Genomic DNA, 24,082 nt, shown 5'->3' on the forward strand with positions numbered 1-24,082 from the left:
TGTTACAATAATTGATATCGTTTATACATAAATTTATTTTAATACTCATTCGGTGTGCTCTGCGTTTTGTGTTACATTATTATATTATTTTTTATCACGAGTTTTTAATACCACACACAAAATCAGATTCAAATGGTAGCTCTCGTCACTAGTGCGCAGATTAAGGGCGGAGCGGCGCCATCAAGTGGGTGGTATAATGAAAGCACATTGAGGCATGAGGCGTTTGGAACAAAGCTGGCCATCACACTTGAGCAGAGCTAACATTCGAAATGACCAAAGAAGAGAACAGCATGCATTCTAGCTTTAAAAAGCACTAAATAAATATAAATTGAAAGAAGCGATCACCTCACAGATGATCAAATTCAGCTTTCGGTAATTACTGTAAAACATAAAAGAAAACCAATTAAAGAAAGCAGTCTTTTCTTTAAATAAATAAATTCAGCTTTCGGAAAAGACTGCTTCCACCTTATTGATAGGTATTAAAGTATTGTATTAATTTCACAAGGACACTACATTGTTAACGTAAACCTAACTTGTTGCCGTGCAGATATTGACATCCGGTAGACCCGCAAATTGACATCTTTGCGGTGATCAATTAATTATGCATTTTTTCCCGATCATTATCGTATGATGATAGTGGATAAGTAAGAAGAACGTCGTTTATCAAATTGTCCAAGTTGACATAAGATGACCCGTTAGGGCCGGCAGCGGCCTTTTCAGCTAATAATTTCCACTCCAACGCTTTCTCTTTCATTAGTTTCCCACTCTCTCCCTCCATCAATTCCCTTACACGCTTTTCTATTTCAACTCTGTCTCCACGAGGATTGACTTCAATGCCAACACCCCACTTGGTCTGGCAAAACCAACAGTTGGTCTGCTGCTCCGCGAAAAACGGCCAGCACAGCATAGCCACACCACTGCACAAGCTTTCAACCGTTGAGTTCCAACCACAGTGCGTTAGAAATCCTCCCACCGCCGGGTGACTTAATATCTGTTCTTGCGGGCACCAGCTTGCCAACATACCTCTATCTTTGGTCTCTTCAACGAACTCTTGTGTAATAACGGCTGTTGCTTCATTGACAATATCAGGCCTTATTACCCACAAGAAAGGCCGCTTACTATTAGCAAGCCCCCAAGCGAACTCAACAAGTTGATTTTCTGTCAGTGCAGTGATACTGCCGAAGTTGACATAAACGACTGAGTTTTGCTCTTTCGAGTCGAGCCACTCCAAACACCCAGGCTGTTCTCTCCATAAATTGGACCCTATGAGACTCAGCGCGCTGTCGTGAGCTGAAACCTCATTGTTGAGGACTAGCTGATTAAGAGGACCGATCGTGAAGATATTAGGATAAATCGAAGAAAGTTCTTTCAAAACCTCAGGCTCTAAATCATCAAATGTATTGAAAATGAGTGCAGAGGCATTATGCGTATTCTCAATTTCTGTTATGACAAAATTGACCATGATATCATCTCGATCGGTACTTCTAATAAAACTTGGCAAGTACTTCAATTGTATCCCTTCCATGACCGGTATCCAATCAATAACAGAGTCCATGTACCCATTCGTCAAATAACTGAGATCTACATGCAAATAACATAAAGAACGGTGACATTTATCAATACCAATATATCTTTTCGGGCAAAAAAAAAACTACGAGAATATATAAATAAAGTAACGGGTGCAAAGACATTAATATATCTCATAAGATTACCTTTGAGAGGGAATATACACTTTTCAACTAAATGGCGATAGTGCACGTAACCCATGAAGCCACAAGCGCTTGCCGTGAAAAAAAGAACGTTGGGGATGTTTAGTTGTTTAGAAGCTTTGAGAGTGAAGCCCATGGACCAGTCAGAAACTATGCAAGTGACAGGAGGATTAACGTTTGACAAAGCAGAGTTGTTGAGTCTAGTTAGAAGCTCTTGAAATGGAGCAGAGCAGGTTCTCCTGGTGGAATCGCAGAGAGATGGGATATCTTGCGTGGCGTCGGAATCGGACGGCGGGAGGCCGTCGGGAATTGTCTCAAAACGGAAGGTGGGGACGGCGTTGAGAGAGTCGGGGCCTTGGGATTTTAGCAGGCGTCGCTGGTTGAACTCTGTGTTAACAAAAGTGATGTGAAAGCCTTTGTGGTGTAGTAATTTAGCCAGTTGAAACATGGGATTTATGTGGCCTTGAGCTGGATACGGAACACAAACTGCATGAGGACGACGAGGGCGTTGTGTATCGATTAAGGAAGCCATCTCAGCTCTCTGTTTCAATCCTTCTTTCTTTCTTTCTAAGACAAGCGTGATTATTTATAGGCCAAAAAACCTGAAGATTTATGGATGGATCTGTGCTAACTAAGCTGAATGGAGTTTTACTTCGACTTTTTAATAATTTTGTTGATAATGTAGATAATATTGGTTAGGAAATAATATGCATCATAAAAAGAAAAGGGAAATTCAAATTATCAATGCACTATTTTTATTTTGTCTTATGTTCATCCAACTATTACAAAATTTTAACATGTACTTTACACCATTTTTCTTTTCACATTTGTATCAATTAGCCATTTTTGCATTAACACTATTAAATAATTGTAATAAAATAACAATTTTACCCCTAAATAAATTAAAAGACTATTTTATCTTATAAAAATTTTTAAAATTAAAAATTATAATCATAAAAATATCCCTATATTTTAATAAAAAATAAATCCCAAAATTAGAAATTTTATTTTTAATAAAAATTATTTTAATATAAAATTATAATTATAAAAATAATTGCAAAATTTTGGGATTTAATAAAAATCCTCTAAATTATTAAAATTTTAGGATTGATTCTTTTAAGAAATAAATTCAATTATTTTAATAAATACAAAATTATATTTTTTATTAAAAATAATTATTAAAATTTTGTAAAATCTAAATTTAGCAAAAATCAGTTGAGCACCTCTATTTGGGATTTATTTTTTTATTAAATTTAGAAATATTTTTATGATTATAATTTTTAATTTTAAAATTTTTTATAAGATAAAATAGTCTTTTAATTTATTTGGGGCTAAAATTGTCATTTTATTAAAATTATTTAATAGTGTTAATGAAAAAGTGACTAGTTGATACAAATGTGAAAAGAAAGGTGGTGTAATGATAATTTCTCTAAAAAAATTAAAAGAAAAAAAATAGGTGGGTCAACCAATATTAAAGGTAGCCAACGGGCCATGCCACGTGCCCTATCGAAACGTGCTTGTGTCGTGTTGTGTTGTACAGACACGTGCCATGCCCGTGCCGTACCAATATCACTTAACACACCCTTAATATTTATAATTATTTATCTTGGATGAAGAAAATGTAAAAATAAGCAGAAACCTCATTTGGTTTTAACTCTACTTTAAGGCGAACTCAATGACTCGTTGAGTCAACGGTATCTTAGCAATATTAAAGATGGCAATAAAAAAATAACATTTAAATAAATTAATTAATGAAATATTCGAGAATAGAGGGATTGTTTGTCAAGGATAAGGATCTTCTTTTTGTTTTTGTTTTTGTTTTCTCTCCTCATTTCTCTTATTTTTATAACATGGTGAAAAGAAAATAAGCTTGATTGGCAAATAAAATAAAAAATTAGGTTGATTGTCAACATTAAATGTAATACTCAATCTTGGCCACTAATTGAATCTTTTTCCCACCATCAAAATACTCGAATTTACCTCGATGTCATATTTCTTTGCATAAAGTTAAAGACAAAGAAAAATAAGTGATTTCATCATTTTTCATTGTGTTGAATTGCATCCCACATTGACTAGTTAAAAGAGTGATCATTTTTTATTTTTATTTTTTATAAATATGATAGGTCCTTCTGCTCAACAAGCTTGTCTTTTGAAGTGAATACCTCAATCTGTTAGACTCAACCCTAGCCAGTGGCATAAGAGCTATATTTTAATAGTCAAAACGTAGTGGTAGAACAGCTCAAAGAATTGGAATTTGGTAATATTGGCAAACTATAAGGAAGTAAGTGAATATATATTACCCAAAAAGCTCAATTTATATATAAATTATATGTTAGGTTTACCACCAAAGATTTTAGTATCTAGCTTTTTAAAAAAAATAATTGTAACGATAAACATACTAAAATTTTAGCATTCTAAATAATAGAATATGTGATGTGTTATTTATTAAGTGATTGATGAATTTTTACAAAATTAAAGTAAATTTCGTGCCTTATCTCAAATAAATAAAAAAAAACGAATAATATAATTCCACCATCGAGTCAATGTCTACAGCTTTTTTTGAAGTTTTTGGAATGTCTGGCACTATACTATTTTTTTATTCTTTATTTTGAGTTAAAGACAAATATGCTTCTCGTAGTTTGGGATTAGCCATTGGAAAGTCCTCAATCTGCGGTTCTCCATGGCGAGGTGCTTAATAATGCACACTTAGGGGTTGTTTGGCATTATATGTAGGGATGGCAAATTGCGGGTTTGGGCCGGGCTTTTCAAAGCTCAGGCCCAAGCCCACATTAGTTAAACGATGTCCAGGCCCTTCAAAAGCCCGTTCAACTCGGGCCGAGCCTAGGCGGGCCTGGGCCGGGCTCGGACTTTTTAAATTAAGAAAAATATTTAAATTAAAGATAATAATATAATATATAAATAGAATAATAGTCAAATACATTAAATATTAGCAATACAACCTAATAAAATAATAAATGCTAATATAAAAAATTAAACTAATTTAATATTTTGATTTTTTTCTTTTTTATTTAAATTAAATTTATTTTTTATTCATAAATTTAGAAAGCCGGGGCCAAGTCCGGACTTTTTTGCTAAGCCCTTGTCTAGGCCCAACATATGCGGGCTTTATAATTTTTAGGCCCACCCCCTGCAGGCCGGACTTTAGGCCCGCGGACTTGGGCTGGACTTGGCCGGGCCTGGGCCGGCCCGGGCTTTTTTGCCACCCCTAATTATATGGGATTGCATTACATTAGCAATGCAACCCCATGTTTGGGGTACCAAATGGCTGCAGTAGCTGAACCCGACATATAGTCGGGTTTAGCTAATGAGTCCAGCTACTGCATTAGCTCTGGCTTCCTCTTTTTTTTTTTTTTTTTTTACTTTGTAATAATAATAAATGAATGTAATTTTTAATTTAATATTATTTTTACATTATAATTTTAATATAAATTAATAAATTTATTGTTTAATAATATTATATTATATTTTAATTTTTATTATAGTAAATGTACAACTAAATAATGTATTATTTAATTATATTATATTGATTAATATGTAAAATTATATTAATTAATATATATAATTGATTAATTTTTAATAAGTTAATGTAACTAATAATAAATACTTAAATAATATAATAAAATATTACATTATTTAATTATATTACAATAATTAAACTAGTTGTTTTTAAATAATTTAATATAACTAATAATAAATATTTAAATTTGAATAATATTAATTAAAAATTAATAAAATATATAATTATTAGATTGTTTAGCACAATTCATCAGTGCTAAATATATAATTTAAATTAGTCACAATTCATTTTCAAAATATATAATTTAAATTAGTCACAAAAAATTAATACAATACAGTGCAATATCAAATATAATATAATTAAAAATTAATACAGTACAGAGTAGTACTAAATATTATACAATATTATTATAATACATTACTAATACAATACAACATGATATAATATATCTGTATTAAAATAATATAATACAGCATAATACAATACAGTGTGTCAAATACAACCTTATAGCATTTGGATTCACAAGGAAACAAAACCAAACCAAGATTTATAAAAATTAAGAAAATAAGTAAATAAATAAGTGCTTGGGCTACACTGACTACAAATGGCGCAAAGTGGTAAGTCGCGACAATATATTGACGTTAAATAGGAAAGACCAAATCGGCAGTTGTCCTCGGCGATGAAATTAATAATGCCTACGCAAAGAATTTGGAAACACATCCATCCTAACGAATGCTAAAGACAATAAATTTTTTATGCGCCAAAGGTCATCAGAGCCCACCGTTTCTTTAGCCTCTTTTTTTTTTTTTTCTGGTTTTGTTCAGAAACGTTCGATGCTTTGGGCTTATACTTTCAATAGAAAAACCAAATTCTGTGAAGGATAATTTCATTTAAAACTCACGGTTTTCCTGTATAAAAGGAACGAGTCAATGTTTAGTTATTTATATAGATTCATTCTTTTAATTGGTAATATATCTTTTAAAATCATGTAAAAAATTTTGGGATTCAACTGTCAATTAGATGAGGCATTATTTGCATTTGGTATTGAGATGAGGTAATTAAATTCACAATTACAACATCTCTCATTAATATTGCTATTAAATAAATTTGTTTCTTATTATATAAATTATTTTTTATTTTTTATTTATCCATTTTTTATACACGTGTATTCAAACTATTATGTATTTTTTTAATGAGAATTTCAATAAGTGTGTTTTATAATATGTCTATCTCTTTGTATATATATTTACTATTCTTATAATAGATTTTGAATTTTAATTTTAATTCAAACAATCAAACAATATCAATATAATATACTAAACATAGCATTATAAGTATCATATATTAATGTAAAAAAATAAGTGTGTTCGATATAAATTTTATTTTTCATACTTTGTTAAGGTAAACATTATTATTTTTTTAACTAATGAAATAAATTTTTTTTGTAACTTGTCGTGTGTTTAGCACTAATAAAATATACATATTGTTAATACTTATGAGATTGTATATGCCAAAATATTATATTTCAAATGTTTTATTTTTAAAAAACAACAACTTAACATTTATATTCAGATATTAAAAAAAAGAAAAAAATGTTATTATGATATATGTATTCAACCCTATTAAGATTTCAGCTAAATTTATACCCATTTAAATTTTAGATAAAAAAACAAACACTATCTAAGTCTCATAAAATTTAAGTTTATCCAATATTATTATGTTGATCTAACATATATTCTTAGTTTATCTTTAGTTGATGAGTCATAAAAGATTATTTTGTTGACAGTCAGTAACACTGACACCGTGACACGAGAAAGTGATAAGCTGAATGGAGGTAGGATGACATTCTCTAGAGCAAAATTGTAATCATCGATTGTGATACGCAATAAGTAATTATTAAAGATTTAGAGGCCTAGTCATGTAGATCCTAAAGGAAACCTATCAAAATTATACGTATTTTTTACTTTTTAATTTTAAATGATGGGAAATAAGTTGGGCTAGTCATTAAAGTCAGGCCCAAACAAAAGTTAGTGTCTCACCGCTTCTCTTGAAAGCGCATAGCAATCGGGGCTATTGAGACCAACTTTTTATCTCATTACATGTACATCAATTTTATATTAACCTTTATGTGTATGTGTGTCTATGTATATATATGGTCCATGCTACATTCCGTTAATATATCGTCTTTACCTACGTTGTCAAACTAGCACATTCACCGTATACTAATACTATACATAATGTAATCCCAACGAAAGAAGTATTTTTTTAGAGTTGTGATATTTGACTCTCTGATTATATCTCACCATCCCCACTAATCACTTTTGTATTAATATTTATTTTATCAAATGACTTAAAAGGGTAAGGAGCTTTTTAAGTGCACCCACATGATAATTTTTATTAATACTTAATTTAACTAATTTATAGTTCTATTTTATATATATATATATATATATACACACACACACACACAACAGGACATGTTGCATTAGGGGCTATTTGTCTGCATTCTCTCGTTTTGTTAAGCCTTAACTTTTGATAGGTTCGTTTCTTTTACCAAAAAAGAAAGAAAGTGACTCTACTGCTGCACTGTCTTTTCTTCATAATCCTAGTTTTGCTACTTTATGTTGCATTCATAATAGATGAATTAACTATTGTATTTTGATTAAAACATAGTTGTTAGTTGCTCCATGCTCTCATGTCTTCCAAGAAGGAAATTATGTGGTAAATTAATTGGCTAATTTGGGATTTTCTTATTTTATATTTACTTAGTGGGATTGTCCATCAATGAGGCAATGACTATTCGTAAAAAAATATTAAGGATGCTTGGGCTATTTCAAGTATCATTTTATAACTTAACCTCTTATACATGAGACATTTTGTAACTCTTCTCTTTTCAATTTAATTTATTTTAAGATTTACATAAAAAAATATATGGAAAATTCATTTGTTGGACATTTTTTTTTGGATGGTACTTTTGTTTCATTGATGACTTCCATAAAGTCAAAAACGAAAATTTTGAAAATTTAATCTAGCGATAGCAAAATCCTCAACAGGTTTGGGGCTCCATGGAGTCCCACCCCAAATGAGAAAAATTTTGAATAATTTTTGGGAAATGGGGTGGGGAGTGAGAGAAAAATAATCCCCAAATTCTTAAAGGGGTGGGATTTGGTTTTGCAGTCACCACCCCAATCGCCATTATATATAAATATATTTTTAATTCTTTTTTAATAATTTTTATTTTATCAACTATAATTTCAATTAATAATGTTTTTAATTTTTATGTAATATAAATAGGATATAAATAAAAAAAATCTACAATATTTTTAAACTCTAAAACATTGTTACGTTTTATTTTCTCTTTTAAAGTACTGCTCTCTTTAAATATTTTTCACTTTTAATATTATTTTAAGATATTGTTTCAAACTTTTAGAGATTTTTTTAAAATAATTTAAATACTTTATAATATGGTGATAATTTAATTTTAAGTCTCTAATTTTTAATTTACTGAAATCATATATCTATGCCTATTATAAAATAGGTAAATGAGGAATGAGGTGGGGATGGACAAATCATTCCCCACGTGGGGAATGGGGGCAAAAATATACATATTGTTAATATTTATGAGATTGTATATGTCAAAATATTATATTTCAAATGTTTTATTTTTTAAAAACAAACAACTTAACACTTATATTCAGATATTAAAAAAAAATATTATTCAGATATATGTATTCAAACCTATTCAGACTTCAGCTAAATTTATACCCATTTAAATTTCAAACAAAAAAACAAACGCTATATAAGTTTCATAAAATTTAAATTTCATAAAACAATTTTTATTTTATTATCCAATTTTATTATGTTGATCTAACATATATTTTTAATTCAAACGACCAAACAATTCTCGATTATTTTGTTGACGGTCAATAACGTTGACATGAGAAAGTGATAAGCTGAGTGCAGGTAGGATGGCATTCTCCAGAGATTGTGATCTGTAATAAGTAATTATTACAGATTTAGACGCCAAGTTGTCCATATCCTAAAGGAAACCTATCAAAATTATATGTATTTTTTATTTTTTAATTTTAAATGATGGGAAATAAGTTGGGCTAGTCGTTAAACTCATGCCCAAACAAAAGTTAATGTCTTACCGCTTCTCTTAAAAGCCCATAACAATCAGGGCAATTAAGACCAACTTTTTATCTCATAGCATGTACATCAATTTCAGATTAACCTTTTATGTGTATGTGTGTCTGTGTATATATATGGTCCATGCTACATTCCGTTAACTACGTTGTCAAACCAGCACATTCACAGTATACTAATATTATACATAATGAAATCCCAACGGAATAAGTATTTTTTTTAGAGTTGTGATATTTGACTCTCTGATTATATCTCACTATCCCCACTAATCACTTTTGTATTAATATTTATTTTATCCTTATATCAAATGACTTAAAAGGGTAAGTAGCTTTTTAAGTGCACCCACATAATAATTTCTATTAATACTTAATTTAGCTAATCTATAGTTCTATTATATATATATACACAACATGACATATTGCATTAGGGGCTATTTGTCTGCATTCCCTCGATTTGTTAAGCCTTAACTTTTGAAAGGTTCGTTTCTTTTACCAAAAAAGAAAGAAAGTGACTCTAATGCTGCATTGTCTTCTCTTCATAATCCTAATTTTGCTACTTTATGTTGCATTCGTAATAGATGAATTAACTATTGTATTTTGATTAAAACATAGTTGTTAGTTGCTCCATGCTCTCATGTCTTCCAAGAAGGAAATTCTATGGTAAATTAATTAGCTAATTTGGGATTTTCTTATTCTATATATACTTGGTGGGATTGTCCATCAATGAGGCAATGACTATTCGTAAAAAGTATTGAGAATGCTTGGGGTATTTCAAGTATCATTTTATAACTTAACCTCTTGTACATGAGACTTTTATAACTCTTCTCTTTTCAATTTAATTTATTTTAAGATTTACATAAAAAAATATATTGAAAATTCATTTGTTGGACATTTTTTTTGGGATAGTTATTTTGTTTCATTGATGACTTCCATAAAGTCAAAAACAAAAATTTTGAAAATTTAAATGGCAAAATCCTCAACGGGTTTGGGGCCCCATAGAAACCCACCCAAAATGGGAAAAATTTTGAATAATTTTTTAGGAATGGGGTGGGGAGTGGGAGAAAAATAATCCTCAAATTCTTAACGGGCTGTGGTTTGATTTTGCAGTCCCCATCCCACCTCCACCCCACCCCCACCCCCACCCCAATCCCCATTATATACAAATATGTTTTTAATTCTTATTTAATAATTTTTATTTTATCAACTATAGTGTCAATTAATAATTTTTTTAATTTTTATGTAATATAAACAGAATATGAATAAAAAGAAAACCCTACAATATTTTTCAACTCTAAAACATTGTTATATTTTCTTTTCTCTTTTAAAATGTTGTTCTCTTTAAATATTTTTCATTTTTAATATCATTTTAAGATATTGTTTCAAACTTTTAGAGAATTTTTAAAAAATAATTTAAATACTTTATAATATGGTGATGATTTTATTTTAAGTCTCTAATTTTTAATTTATTGAAATCATGTATCTATACGACTATACCTACTATAAAATAGGTAAATGGGGAATGAGGTGTGGATGGATAAATCATTCCCCACGTGGGAATTCCCTATCCCCGCCCTACTAAATTTATTGGGGAATGGGGTGAGAAATGAAGGTAAAAAATTTTAATGGGGGTGAGGAATGAGGTAGGCCTCCCCACCCCCACCCCATTGCCATTCTTAATTTAACCCAAAAAAGTTAGACTGTAATAATGCACTCATAACCTTACAGTCTTTTTTTTGTGGCGTTGAGTATGAACTCGTGACATTAACCTTGAACAAAGGCATGTTTGTATGTGCGTGTGTATATAATAATACCACAAAAAAAAAGTGATAATTTAGGGACCATATTATTTGGGCTATAATGAACCCATAATGTTACAATATTTATGTATTACGAGATTTTTTTTTAAATATAATAAAATTTCTCTATCATCGTAATATTGAGACCATACTCATTTGTTATTATAAAGATGTTATAATTTAATAGTGGTGTGGTTTTAAATCATTAATGGTACATATCAAATATACAAACATTAATAAAAGAGATAGACATAATTTCAAAAAATTAATACATATACTATTGTAAGTATGAAAAATTATTTTAAAAATTTCTAAACTTTTACATTCTCTTTAATATTTTTCTCTCATTTTTTTGTTGTACTATATGAAGATAAATTCTTTTAATGTAATATAACCTTTTTTTTTTGCAGTATATAGATAGCTATTTATATTCCAAGGTAAACTTCTTAAAATAAAATTTATAAAAAAATTATAATTTACTATAACATGCAATTTATTCTTATTTATAATTTGTCTAAATTTAGACTAAAATATTTTGCAATTAAATCAAAATTATCCCCACATAAAATATCACTATAATGTCGTCAGTGTCGGCAGGCAAATAAAACGTTTGATGCACGCAATAAGAACAGTATCTCACGTGATGCTGATACCTCCGCCAAAATATGGGATCCGTACTTCATTCAATGATCTCCGCAAGCGGATAATCTTGACTTTCTTAAAATGAAAACATATTTATCTTGAGAAAAATGACGTGTGCTCGGTTCACTGCTTGCGTATCGTTTCCTGATTCCTTTGCTCTTATTATATTATTATGATAATGATGACTGCACACCTCTACCGTTCTTTATTTAGAAGAAGAATAAATTATAGATAGTTTAAAGCTGAGCGATAATTCAAATCTTCAATGATTAGTCATTTGGTAAATAAATTGCGACTCCCGCGGTCCAATCCACACTGCTCATATAAAGTTACAAATATCTCAATAATTGGGACCTGTCTGTGATACAGATTCCGTAACAAACATCTCCTGTCATCCCACCATCCGATTGTCTATTGTTTAGTTTCTCACTCCACATCCAGCGGCTGATGCTGCAGTCTGTAGCTTACAGATAGGGGTGGGCAAATTCGGTTTGGATCGGTTTGAGACATATTCTCAAACCAATCCAAACTAATCGGTTTGAAATATTTTTAAATCGATATCAATTTAAAATTTTTTCAAACCGACTGGATCGGTTTGGATCCGGTTTGAACTTATTAGCTAAAATTTCACTTCTTTTATATTATTTTACCTAAATTATTTGTTATTTTTTTGTGTCCGTAATCCAAATTGATACATCTTTTATATTATTCATATCTACTTTGATATCTACATAACAATTCAAAGATACATCCATACAAGTTTATAGCATAATACATCCTAATAAATAAGTTCTTAACCTGTTCATTCAAAACAAACTCACAAAATTAAAATAAACTTGAACAACATTTGACAATTAAAATATTGTGCATCTTGTCCGTCAAAATTTATGCCCTAATTACTTTTGATTTGTCAAAATCTGCATAAAATGATAAATATAATTAGTTAGATTGCTTAACTTAGAATATAATATAATTATATAATATTTCTAGATTGGATCGGTTTGAATCGATTTGGAATCCTTCCAAACCGAAATCCAAATCGAGTGATGTCGGTTTGCAATCCAATAAACCGAAACCAATTTTTTTACTAATGAAACCGATCCAAATCGATCCAAATGGTCGGTTTGGATCGGTTCGGTTAAAATATGCCCACCCCTACTTACAGATTCTGTAAGCTAGTCAAGTCCCACTAATTGACATGTATCGTCTTCCACAGCTCACATTTTGACTTGTGGGATTTTTTTTGCCCTTTTTAAGAATCATTTCAAAGTTATTCTTTTTTTAGTGATTAATTAATAGTAAAATTGATAATAGCTTAGTTGAAAGTCAAAACTCAAATGTCCAAATATTTGAAGATCACTCAAGATTATATGATTTGAATATTCATCAATGCAATTTACGTGGGCGATTAGCGATTCATAGAAAAATACAATAACAGTTAAATTTTAATTACACATGCTTGTATGGACCGATTCATATGAGGATTAGAAATTTTAAATTTCCGTCCACCTTTATGTCGGTTATCGTTGTTTGATAGATCAATAACCCTGATGTTCGGATATGCTTTTTGGGAAAATTTAAATCACCGATATTAATAAGTAAGTTGATATCGTTTGATTGCTTCTGTGGAGCCCACTAGTGAGAGATCCTGCCTGTCAGGAAATAACTACTCTGGTTCTTGACTTATGCACCGGCGCTTGTAAGGTGTGGAAGGCAAATGATTGGACAGCTGGGTTTAGTAATAAATATACCGAAAAAAGAGGTATTGATTCGAAGCCGACTCCAAGCAGGATCCAAAAACATCCAAATCCAGTTCCCATTTGCGTGCAGAAGCGCGTGCAGCTCAATCGTCAAAAGTTTTCGCTCGGTCTTCTTTTCTCTGCAGTCGGGTTATCGTGACGGGATAAGAAACTGAGTTTTCTCGGCGTCTCTCTTCACACCTTAAGCAAAGTTAGTTGCAGATGGAAACTGGACCTCAGAGAGGCAAGACTTCTAGTAACAGAAGGTGCGCTGTCAATTGAGGAGACTTGTTCACAAGCATTGGTTATGGGCTCTTTCCTTTTTACAGTTATGTCCCATTAAATATAGATTTATTTACATTTAACTTTTCTTCTAATAACTGACTGTGTTATATGACGTGAAGTCTACTTACACAACCTAAATTTTTCCCTCACAATCCCAAGTATCAGAGCGATTTATGCTCTATTCACAAATTAATAGATACCTAAAAAATTTACAAACTAATAGATATGTCCCTTTATGATGTTGTAATTTTCTTACAACATTTGTAATATAAGAAATATGTATTATTGGATCTAATCAATTGTGCACACTATCTCTTTTAATTAACAAAAAAATTTAATTATGTTAAAAATAGTATAGCCAATTAACAAACCGAATCAAAGGGTAATTTAAACTTAAAAATAAAAAAAAAGAGACATGATAAAATACAATATCTCAAGATTTTTTTATTTGAAATCAAACTTTTAACAATTTCTTCTATTTGAAATTAAATTCTTGACACATTAAGTAATTATGCTTCAATACAAAAGCTCATGTGTGCACCTTCTTTTAGATAAAGATGCTATATTAATATATAAAGTGGTTTTTAAAAGTTAAAGGTTACAATTAAGTGGCAATTAGGCATATGTCATGGTTGCACAATAACAAGAGACCTATTTTAAGTTTGCACAATAAGAGATCTATTCTAACAATGGGAGAGGAACGATGGATTCGATTCCAACAAGTAAAAAATATTTTGTGTCAATGTCATTATCATATAACTTTAGTATTTTCTTTCTCAATTGCTAATATTCATGTAATTTACTCGCACATTATTTTGATGCATTGTTAGATATTGACTAGATGTAATTAGTGAAGTTTCTTTGTATTCTAATATTTATATTGGCAATTATCTAATTATTGTATTTACTAAAAAATATGAATTTTTTTTCAATTAATGAAAGAGTGGAGCTATTGGCACCCCTACGTTATTCTTATAAAACCCCAGTTTAAATAAAATTACAATTAAGGACAATTGAAAATTAAATACATTTAGATTTTTTTCTAGCAAATTACTTAATTCATAATCAATCCTTTTCAAAAAAATAATAATTCTATATGTTACTTCCTATTTAACTAAAATAAATTATACAAATTTAGAATAATCTATTGTTCTCTTTTGATTTCTTATTGATTAAATGTTTTTATACTTAAAATTGCTTTGAAACTATAATTTGAAATATGTGTTATTTCAGCCAATGATTAACACTAAAAAACTTATCACTCATATATCTTTTTAATTTGTGTATAGAATAATAATAAAATTAAAATAATTAAAAAAATAGCACAATAATACTTTGAGTTTTAACAATAAAACAAATCAAATGAAAATTGAGAACTTAGAAAAGTGTATCTAAAAAAGAGGTCTTTTCAGAAATAAAATGAATATAACTAAAAAGGAAATTTTATGAGGAGTTCAGAAGAATGCCAATAGTCCAACTCTTAATGAAAAGTTACTAATAAAAAGTGGATGTACACAGTTTGGTTAAAGAAATTAAAACTTTTAAAGGCAAGCATAGAAAATTATAAACCACAACAACAATAACTTTGATTAACCAAGCAAAAGAAAATTTGATTTTACACGTGTTTTACAATATTTATAAGCTTCAAAAGGATCGGGTGTAACAATATTTTAAAAAACGAGGCTAAAGGACTTTTGCAGCATTTGTCATATGCTGTCATAATACAGAGTTCTCGTAGTGAAAAATTAACATAGCAAACAACCACGGATCTTGGCAATCCACCAACGGCTCACATCGGACCTTGGTAATCTGTCAAGGGCTCACCTCTTATTATCATTAGTTTCTCTTTTCCGATTTGTTTAAAATTAAAAAAAAAAAAAATCTGTTTACCTATTCCTAGACATCCGATAAAATTGGAACGGGACAGAGAAAATTAGCATGGCCCCTACGCAGTGGCGGTGCCAGAAATTATTTGTAGGGGGGCTAAATTCACATATTAATTTAACTCAAGAAAGTAGTCAATAAATAACATATATCAAAATAAAAATTCATTAAAGTATTTAATTCAACACACTTATAACTGTACTCGGCGATATTTCATATGTTGAAAACGTTGAAGAATAACCTTATTGTCAAGACTACAAAATACATCATTTTCCATGAATACAACAAGACTATCATTCAACCATTGATCTCCTATTCGATTTCGTAGACGATTTTTCACAAAATGCATAGTCGAAAATGCCCTTTCTATTATAGCTATGGCAACTGATAAAATCAATGCTAATGTCACCAATAAATAAACTACTGAATATAATTGATCATTTTTAGTCTCAACCAATTTTTCTTGCTAACTCACCAATCCATTTCAATCCTAAAAACTTGTTGTCAGAATCTACATCCATAAAATAAATATCAAGTTGCGTTTCAACTGCCACAAGATCTATTAGAGAAAAATCATTTGAATAAAACTCAGTAAAGCGAAGTAGCTTCTGTTTATCAAAAGTTGCAAATGAGTCATTGGAATATAGACATGCCACACAAAAAAACAACTCAATATTGGTTTCATTGAAACGATTGCTTAATTCTTGAAGTTGCATGTCCAAGATGAATTTAATTTTTTTTAAAATTATAGGGGGCTGAACTTTCAAGGGGCCCGCCCCTGCCTCTACGCAAGAATGACACGCACAAATAAAAAAAAAGGTCTATTTATCAACAACTTGAATATTATAAACTATCTTTTAATTAACTAATTATTTGTTTATTATTATATTAAATTATATTAAATAAATAGTTAAAATTAAAATACTTGAATTTAAATTTAAGAGTGTACAACAATTTCCACAATTAATATTATAAAAATCCATACAGCATCATACAAAAATTCTCAGTCGGCAACTCAAAGACGAACCCTCTATAAAATTAATATATGAAGATATATCCTGGAAACCTACAGCATATAATATATCTGTTATTTTGACTTTACGGTTTAGTGTACAAGTTCATCTTTGCTGAAAACAAGAAAAAAAAAGTCGCGTGAGTAAATGAATTCAAAAGATTAGGCGGCAGCCTAGTTTAAATTTATATATAATTTTAGCGGTCTTTCGAGCAGTGTTGGCCTACAGCTCTCTTATAAATTGTTTTAGGAAATTGTTACGGTACATTGTACCTAAGCTATACATGTGTTAGTGATGGTAACTGTAAAATTGACGTACCATATATGATAACATATAATAATAAGTTCCATAATTTTCGCCGTGCAATTTTCAGTTTAGTATTCATTTGACTTTTAGGCTTTCACATTGACAAAGCCGAAAAAAAAATAATAATTGACACCGGCATGTTTTGGCGGGCTATAAAAGCGGGGAGCATGCAATCTCTCACAAATTACCATTTAGTTTTATTACAAGAGCAGCTAAAAGAGCAATGGGCTCCGTTGCCGCCGCCATAGAAATGCCTCATGCTGTTTGCATACCATACCCAGCACAAGGCCACATAAACCCAATGCTAAAACTAGCTAAAATCCTTCACCACAAAGGCTTTCACATCACCTTTGTTAACACAGAGTTTAATCACAAACGTTTGCTTAAATCTCGAGGCCCTGACTCTCTCAATGGCCTCCCTTCGTTTCGATTCGAAACGATACCCGACGGCTTGCCGCCGACGGATGTCGATGCCACACAAGACATACCATCTCTATGTTACTCAACCACAAGAACTTGCTTAGCTCCTTTTAAAGAGCTTCTTCATAAGCTGAATGATCCCTCCTCTAATGTTCCGCCGGTCACTTGCATAGTTTCTGACGGAGTCATGAGCTTCACCGTTGATGCAGCTGAAGAGTTGGGTGTCCCGGAAGTGCTTTTCTGGACTACTAGTGCTTGTGGCTTCTTAGCTTACCTTCACTTTCGCCAACTCATTGACAAGGGCTATACACCACTCAAAGGTACTTTAATTTTCCGAGTATCAGGTTCTGTTTTGGAAGTACGGTTTGATTTTTCCTAGCAGGCAGATCTCCTATTTTACAACAGATTTGAGCTAAAAGTCGCAGCAGCAAATTTACATCTATCTTTCTAATTATATGTGAGCTGTCAATTTCATTTAGTCGGTCACTAGAATTCAAATACTAAAAGTGACGGTGTTAAAAAATATATTTGGGCTTAACTCTCTACCATTTTTAAAATAGATCAGGATTCTCTCCTGATCTAATCATATTTTGAATAAATCAATTAATTATTGATTGATTGTTAATAAATAAAATAATAAAATATTATCCATATACTACTATTAAAAGACGTATGACATAAGACCTTTAAAAGATCAGTATAGCTCAAATCAGCAGATCAGATCAGGAGAGGATTTTATTCGTTACAAAATATGTGAAATATTGAGGCTAGATACTGATCTTTTTGTTAATTTGATTTGCAGATGAAAGTTACTTCACAAATGGGTACTTGAATACTGTTATAGATTGGATACCAGGCATGAAGGGTATCCGTTTGAGTGACATCCCGAGCTTTATCAGAACAACTAATCCTGATGATATTATGTTAAATTTCGTTATCTCCGAGACTGAAAGATCCAAAAGGGCTAGTGCAATTATTTTGAACACGTACCGTGAGTTAGAGCAAGAAGCTTTGGATGCACTTACATCACTGTTACTGCCACCTGTATATTCCATTGGTCACTTGCAATTTCAGCTGAATCAGATCCCAGAGAATGATTCGATCATGCGGATTGGATCCAATTTGTGGAAAGAAGAAACAGAGTGCATTGATTGGCTGGACACAAAAGAACCCAACTCAGTGGTTTACGTGAATTTTGGTAGCATCACTGTCATGACGGCAAATCAACTCATTGAGTTTGCTTGGGGTTTGGCAAACAGCAAGCAAACGTTTATGTGGGTCATTAGGCCTGATCTTGTTGTCGGTGACTCGGCGATTTTGCCACCCGAGTTTGTGACGGAGACCAAAGAACGTAGCCTCTTGGCAAGTTGGTGTCCTCAAGAACAAGTTTTAAACCACCCTGCCATTGGAGGATTCTTAACGCACAGTGGGTGGAATTCAACGCTGGAAAGTATATGTGGCGGCGTTCCATTGATTTGCTGGCCATTTTTTGCGGAGCAACAGACAAATTGTCGATACAGTTGCAGAGAATGGGGTATTGGGATGGAGATTGATAGTAATGTTAAGAGAGAGGAAGTTGAAGTACTTGTCAGAGACCTAATGGTAGGAGAGAAAGGCCAAGAGATGAAACTGAAAGCTTTGGAATTGAAGAAGAAGGCAAAAGAGGCAGCTACCGGTCCAGTTGGATCGTCATACGTCAACCTTGAAAAGTTGATTACACACGTGCTTCTTTCTCCTACGATACGATCAACGTAACGTACACGCACACACAACAATAACACTTATTAGTGGGATTCATCACTATTACTGTGTGTAGACGTACGTTACATTAATTGTAACGTAGCATTGGCCACGAATTAATTGTTTGGGGGGCTTAATTTTTCACTTTGATGTGATTATATAAATTAATCTCGTGTCTTGTACTCTTGTATTAATTAATTGGTTTCCATGTATTTCTTTATTATTAATAATTTTAGTTATCAGTCACCCCAATTTATATTATTATGATAATAATTACTGCACACCTCTACCGTTCTTTATTTAGAAGAAGAATAAATTATAGATAGTTTAAGCTGAGAGATAATTCAAATCTTCAATGATTTGTCATTTGATAAATAAATAACAGTTAATTAAATTGCGACTCCCGCGGTCCAATCCACACTGCTCATACAAAGTTACAAATATCTCAATAGTTGACATGTATCGTCTTCCACAGCTCACATTTTGACTCATGGGAATTTTTTTTTGCCCTTTTCAAGAATCATTTCTGATGCAGCGGAAGTTTAATGTTCAAAATATTCCGTTGATTCTAGAGAATACCGGAACAAAAGAACAACTAAATTCACGTTGATTCAAAAGAATACCGCGAATTTAGGAGTTAAGACTCGTTGATTCCGTAGAATGCCGAGAGTTAACTGTTCAAATACTCAAAAAGAGATTTGAAAATTGAAATATTATTAAACTCAAAATTCTCTGCTTGTAAAAGTTACAAATGACACTTATTTATACTAAGTAAGACTTATCCTAATATGATTAGAAAACCTATTTTAATAAGACTTATGCCTAAATTAGGAATATTACCCAAATAAGTAATACCTAAACAATAAGACTCTAAATAGGAAACCAAATTAAACTAGAATACAAATTAATTAAAATATTTCTAAATATTATACATTTAAATATAATTAGGATTTCTTCAATTTCTTGCTCTGCATCATTCCCGCCAGGTTGGAGAAAATTTGTCCTCGAATTTTGTATGTTGTAGTCTTCAAGAACATCTTCATGTGCATAATGATTAATTTTTAAAACAGAGCTTTGACATAGACGATGAACTTTAAATTTTCCAACTTTTGTAATAACGTCCATCCAATCACTCCAATGGCGTAAAATAAATTCTTCTATCAACAACTTCTCCAATAATGTCTTCTCGTATTGTTCGTGTCGAACTTCAACATAGTTGAGGAAAAACGATTTCTTTTCATAATCCATTAACTGTTGAAAAATATCACAACTCTTTTTGTCTTCTTTCGGCAAATCAAGAGAACAATAAGAGATTGTATCAACAACTATCTCTCTCTCCTCCATAAGATCAAAAGATGGATGAACAATTACCCCTTCTCGTCCCACAATATCAAGATTCTCATCAAATTTCGGCGATTGATCCAAATCAATATTGTCTTTGTGTTGAGGATTTGTTGTAGACATGAATGACCAATTAATATTCTCCTCGGAAGGAATAATATTGTCGAAAGGAACAAAGTTACAATTTTCCTCATTATCTTCATAACAAACATCACCGTGAACAACTTCATCAAATCCATATGCATGCTTTATGTGTAAAGATTTTCTATCTCGAATTTTCTCTAAATCTTGAGAAATTGAACGCAAAATCCTCAACATCTTAACTAAAACGTCTCTCAAGATGAAATCTTCACGTCGATGTTGTGATTTCATGATATAATTTTTTTCTTTTTTTTTCCTATGCTTTTTTGGTGTTGTTTGGGTTTTTTTTTTTAAAAAACTAAACGGAAAAAAACAAAAAAGGAAAAAAGAAAAGGTTTGGTGGTAGATGGAGTTAGATTGGTGAGACCAGGTTTTGGCTCTGATACCAAACTGATGCAGCAGAAGTTTAAAGTTCAAAATATTCCGTTGATTCTAGAGAATGCCGGAATAAAAGAACAACTGAACTCACGTTGATTCAAAAGAATACCGTGAATTTAGGGATTAAGACTCGTTGATTCCGTAGAATGCCGAGAGTTAACTGTTCAAATACTCACAAAGAGATTTGAAAATTGAAATATTATTAAACTCAAAATTCTCTGCTTGTAAAAGTTACAAAAGACATTTATTTATACTAAGTAAGACTTATCCTAATATGATTAGAAAACCTATTTTAATAAGACTTATGCCTAAATTAGGAATATTACCCAAATAAGCAATACCTAAACAATAAGACTCTAAATAGGAAACCAAATTAAACTAGAATACAAATTAATTAAAATATTTCTAAATATTATACATTTAAATATAATTAGGATTTCTTCAATTTCTTGCTCTGCATCAATTTCAAAGTTATTCTTTTTTTAGAGATTAATTAATAGTAAAATTGATAATAACTTAGTTGAAAGTCAAAACTCGAATGTCCAAATATTTGAAGATCACTCAAGATTATATGATTTGAATATTCATCAATGCAATTTACGTGGGTGATCATGCTTGTATTGACCAATTCATACGAGGATTAGAAATTTTAAAGGGTAATTTTTACTTTCCTTCCTTGAGCTTTGGATCTTTTGTATTTAGATGGCTAAGATTAATTTATTAGTAAAAATCCCCTTACGGAATACAAACGGTAAATCTCATATGGTTAGTTATAGGCAATTTAGTAATTTAATTTGATAAGCATAACTTTTACACATTTTGATTGACATGTGCCCAGTGAATTGTCAAATCATTGTGAAAAAATCGCGGCTTGTGATCATTCATATAAATAAAAAAGTGTAAAAAAATCAAAGCTTAAAACTTTTTCTCTTTTCTTTGAAACTAGGAAACCATTAACTGTAAGTCTAAGTCCAGACGTTTATTTAATGAAGTCTCAGGTCCCTACGTCATTTTATCCGACAATGAAATTCAAAGCATAATGTCCTATCACCATGGGAGTGACCCAAAGCCAGCCAGTCAAAACACAACCTTGAGGCCAAATTTTCCTCAGTTGAAGGAAATTTACAACTTTCAAATGCAGTAGCAAAATACAAATTCTCTAAGAGAGAGAGAGAGAGAGAGAGAGAGAGAGAGCCCAACATACTCAATCGGGAGCTGAACCTTAGCCATCCCTGTAGTCCACTGCGTAGAGCTTTCTTCTGAGTTTCTTTTCTTTACCTGATAAAAACAAGAAGTATGAAATTTAAGGCACAAGAATAATATTCTTGCGTGTAGAACTGAAACAGAATGGTGTAGAACTACCAACACAACCACTCATAAAGAATGCAAAGAACAAGAAAATTAGAATTTTACGAGGACACCTTTTTCTTTTTTCAATGACTAAATAAAACACACTAGTAGGCATCACTAAAGCGCTTTGAAATAATAGATAGATGTGTGCACAAAAAAATCCCAGTCACCTTAAGATGCTCTGGGATCTTGTATAATTCATCTGTAGCGTGCTTTAAATCATTCTCAACTTGATCATTCACATCAATATTCTTTCCCCTTTTCTTGGCCAGTTCTTGCTCAGCGCACTTCAACCTATCAAATAGTATATTAGAAATTTTTATTTTCTACAATATTAATGCTTCAAGAAATTGTAAACCTATACAAATTTATGATGGTCGAAGATCTCTCGGTGAGAACAAAGAGGAAGCACTTGTCTCAACTGACAAATTGCAACCTGATGAGGACAGTGGCAAAAGTCAGATAATATATTTTCGTGATTCGGATGATGAGATGCCAGATTCAGATGAGGACCCGGATGATGAACTGGATATATAATGATATGTAGAAAATAAAAATTTCTAATATCTATAACATATATACACATCAAGTCAAGCCTTTGTTTTATAAAATTATTTCACCAGCAGACTACATGTATTTTGGCAAGTTTACATTGTGAAAGAAAGATATGCCTCAATTCACTCATATATTGTTAAAGCAGATGTATTCAAAAGACACATATTGGTGGTATAATCTATTGTAAAGCCTTGTATTCAATTACATGATTATGGTCATCAGTATCTTTTGCTTATTCGTTAGTTATTGCGGAAACGCGTTTGAGTAGTCATCAAAATTATGGTGATCATGTGAGTGAGCTGCGGAAAAAAAAAAGTCGTGGCAATGAACAAATACAAAGAAATGGGATTTGAAAACAACTCTCACAATGCAGCTGAGACGCTGCAATTTCACTTTGTGAATAGCCATGCACATCAAACTAACCAATTTGCATCTTCAATTATTTCTTTGGTCGATACTAAAGTCAAACTCATTTAATCATAATATCCAATTGGGGGTATTTCAGTATTTTTTAATTCAATTAACAGTCAACTACAAAATTAACTGACGGTAGGGAAGTCTTTACTAATAAATGAATCTTGACCATCTAAGTATAAAAAACCCAAAGCTTAGAGGAGGAAAGTAAAAATTACCCAAATTTTAAATTTCCGTCTACCTTTATGTCGGTTATCGTTGTTTGATAGATCAATAACCTTGATGTTCGGATATGCTTTTTGGGAAAATTTAAATCAAATTGCTTTTGTGGAGCCCACTAGTGAGAGATCCTGGCTGTCTGGAAAGAACAATTCTGTTCTGTTTCATGACTTATGCACCGGCGCTTGTAACGTGTGGAAGGCAAATGATTGGACAGCTGGGGTGAGTAATAAATATACCGAAAAAAGGAGTACTGATTCGAAGCCGACTCCAAGTAGGATCCAAAAACATCCAAATCCAGTTCTAATTTGGGTGTAGAAGGGCGTGCAGTTCAATCGTCAAAAGTTTTAGTTCGGTCTTCTTTTCTCTTTTCAGTCGGGTTTTTACTATTGGATAAGAAATTGAGTTTTCTCGGCGTCTCTCTTCTCACCTAAGCAAAGTTAGTTGCAGATGGAAACTGGACCTGA

The 24,082-nt window shown here is 31.3% G+C and overlaps 2 protein-coding genes and 1 pseudogene across 2 annotated transcripts; 2 read left to right on the plus strand and 1 right to left on the minus strand.

Moving 5' to 3' along the window:
* Positions 1 to 324: 324 nt before the first annotated feature.
* Positions 325 to 2,379, minus strand: LOC102625705 (7-deoxyloganetin glucosyltransferase-like). Its single transcript, XM_006472520.3, has 2 exons — positions 1,713 to 2,379; positions 325 to 1,581 (listed from the first exon to the last, which is right to left on the minus strand). Exons 1-2 carry the CDS (start codon positions 2,239 to 2,241, stop codon positions 596 to 598), a joined length of 1,515 nt encoding a protein of 504 aa, XP_006472583.2. The 5' UTR covers positions 2,242 to 2,379; the 3' UTR covers positions 325 to 595.
* Positions 2,380 to 15,738: 13,359 nt separating this feature from the next.
* Positions 15,739 to 15,847, plus strand: LOC112497790 (U6 spliceosomal RNA; annotated as a pseudogene).
* Positions 15,848 to 17,231: 1,384 nt separating this feature from the next.
* On the plus strand, positions 17,232 to 19,463 carry LOC102619289 (7-deoxyloganetin glucosyltransferase-like). The gene is made up of 2 exons (XM_006472943.4): positions 17,232 to 17,797; positions 18,280 to 19,463. Exons 1-2 carry the CDS (start codon positions 17,281 to 17,283, stop codon positions 19,230 to 19,232), a joined length of 1,470 nt encoding a protein of 489 aa, XP_006473006.2. The 5' UTR covers positions 17,232 to 17,280; the 3' UTR covers positions 19,233 to 19,463.
* The last annotated feature ends 4,619 nt before the right edge of the window (positions 19,464 to 24,082 follow it).

This window comes from Citrus sinensis, chromosome 5 (genome assembly GCF_022201045.2).
Source record: "Citrus sinensis cultivar Valencia sweet orange chromosome 5, DVS_A1.0, whole genome shotgun sequence".
Taxonomy (NCBI): domain Eukaryota; kingdom Viridiplantae; phylum Streptophyta; class Magnoliopsida; order Sapindales; family Rutaceae; genus Citrus; species Citrus sinensis.

Bases quoted from the DNA above. Each gene is read 5' to 3' on its own strand.
- LOC102625705 (XM_006472520.3), bottom strand. From the start codon at position 2,241: ATGGCTTCCTTAATCGATACACAACGCCCTCGTCGTCCTCATGCAGTT. The intron at 1,582-1,712 runs GTAATCTTATGA...ATTTGCATGTAG, and splicing joins GTGTATATTCCCTCTCAAAG to ATCTCAGTTATTTGACGAAT.
- LOC102619289 (XM_006472943.4), top strand. From the start codon at position 17,281: ATGGGCTCCGTTGCCGCCGCCATAGAAATGCCTCATGCTGTTTGCATA. The intron at 17,798-18,279 runs GTACTTTAATTT...TTTGATTTGCAG, and splicing joins GGGCTATACACCACTCAAAG to ATGAAAGTTACTTCACAAAT.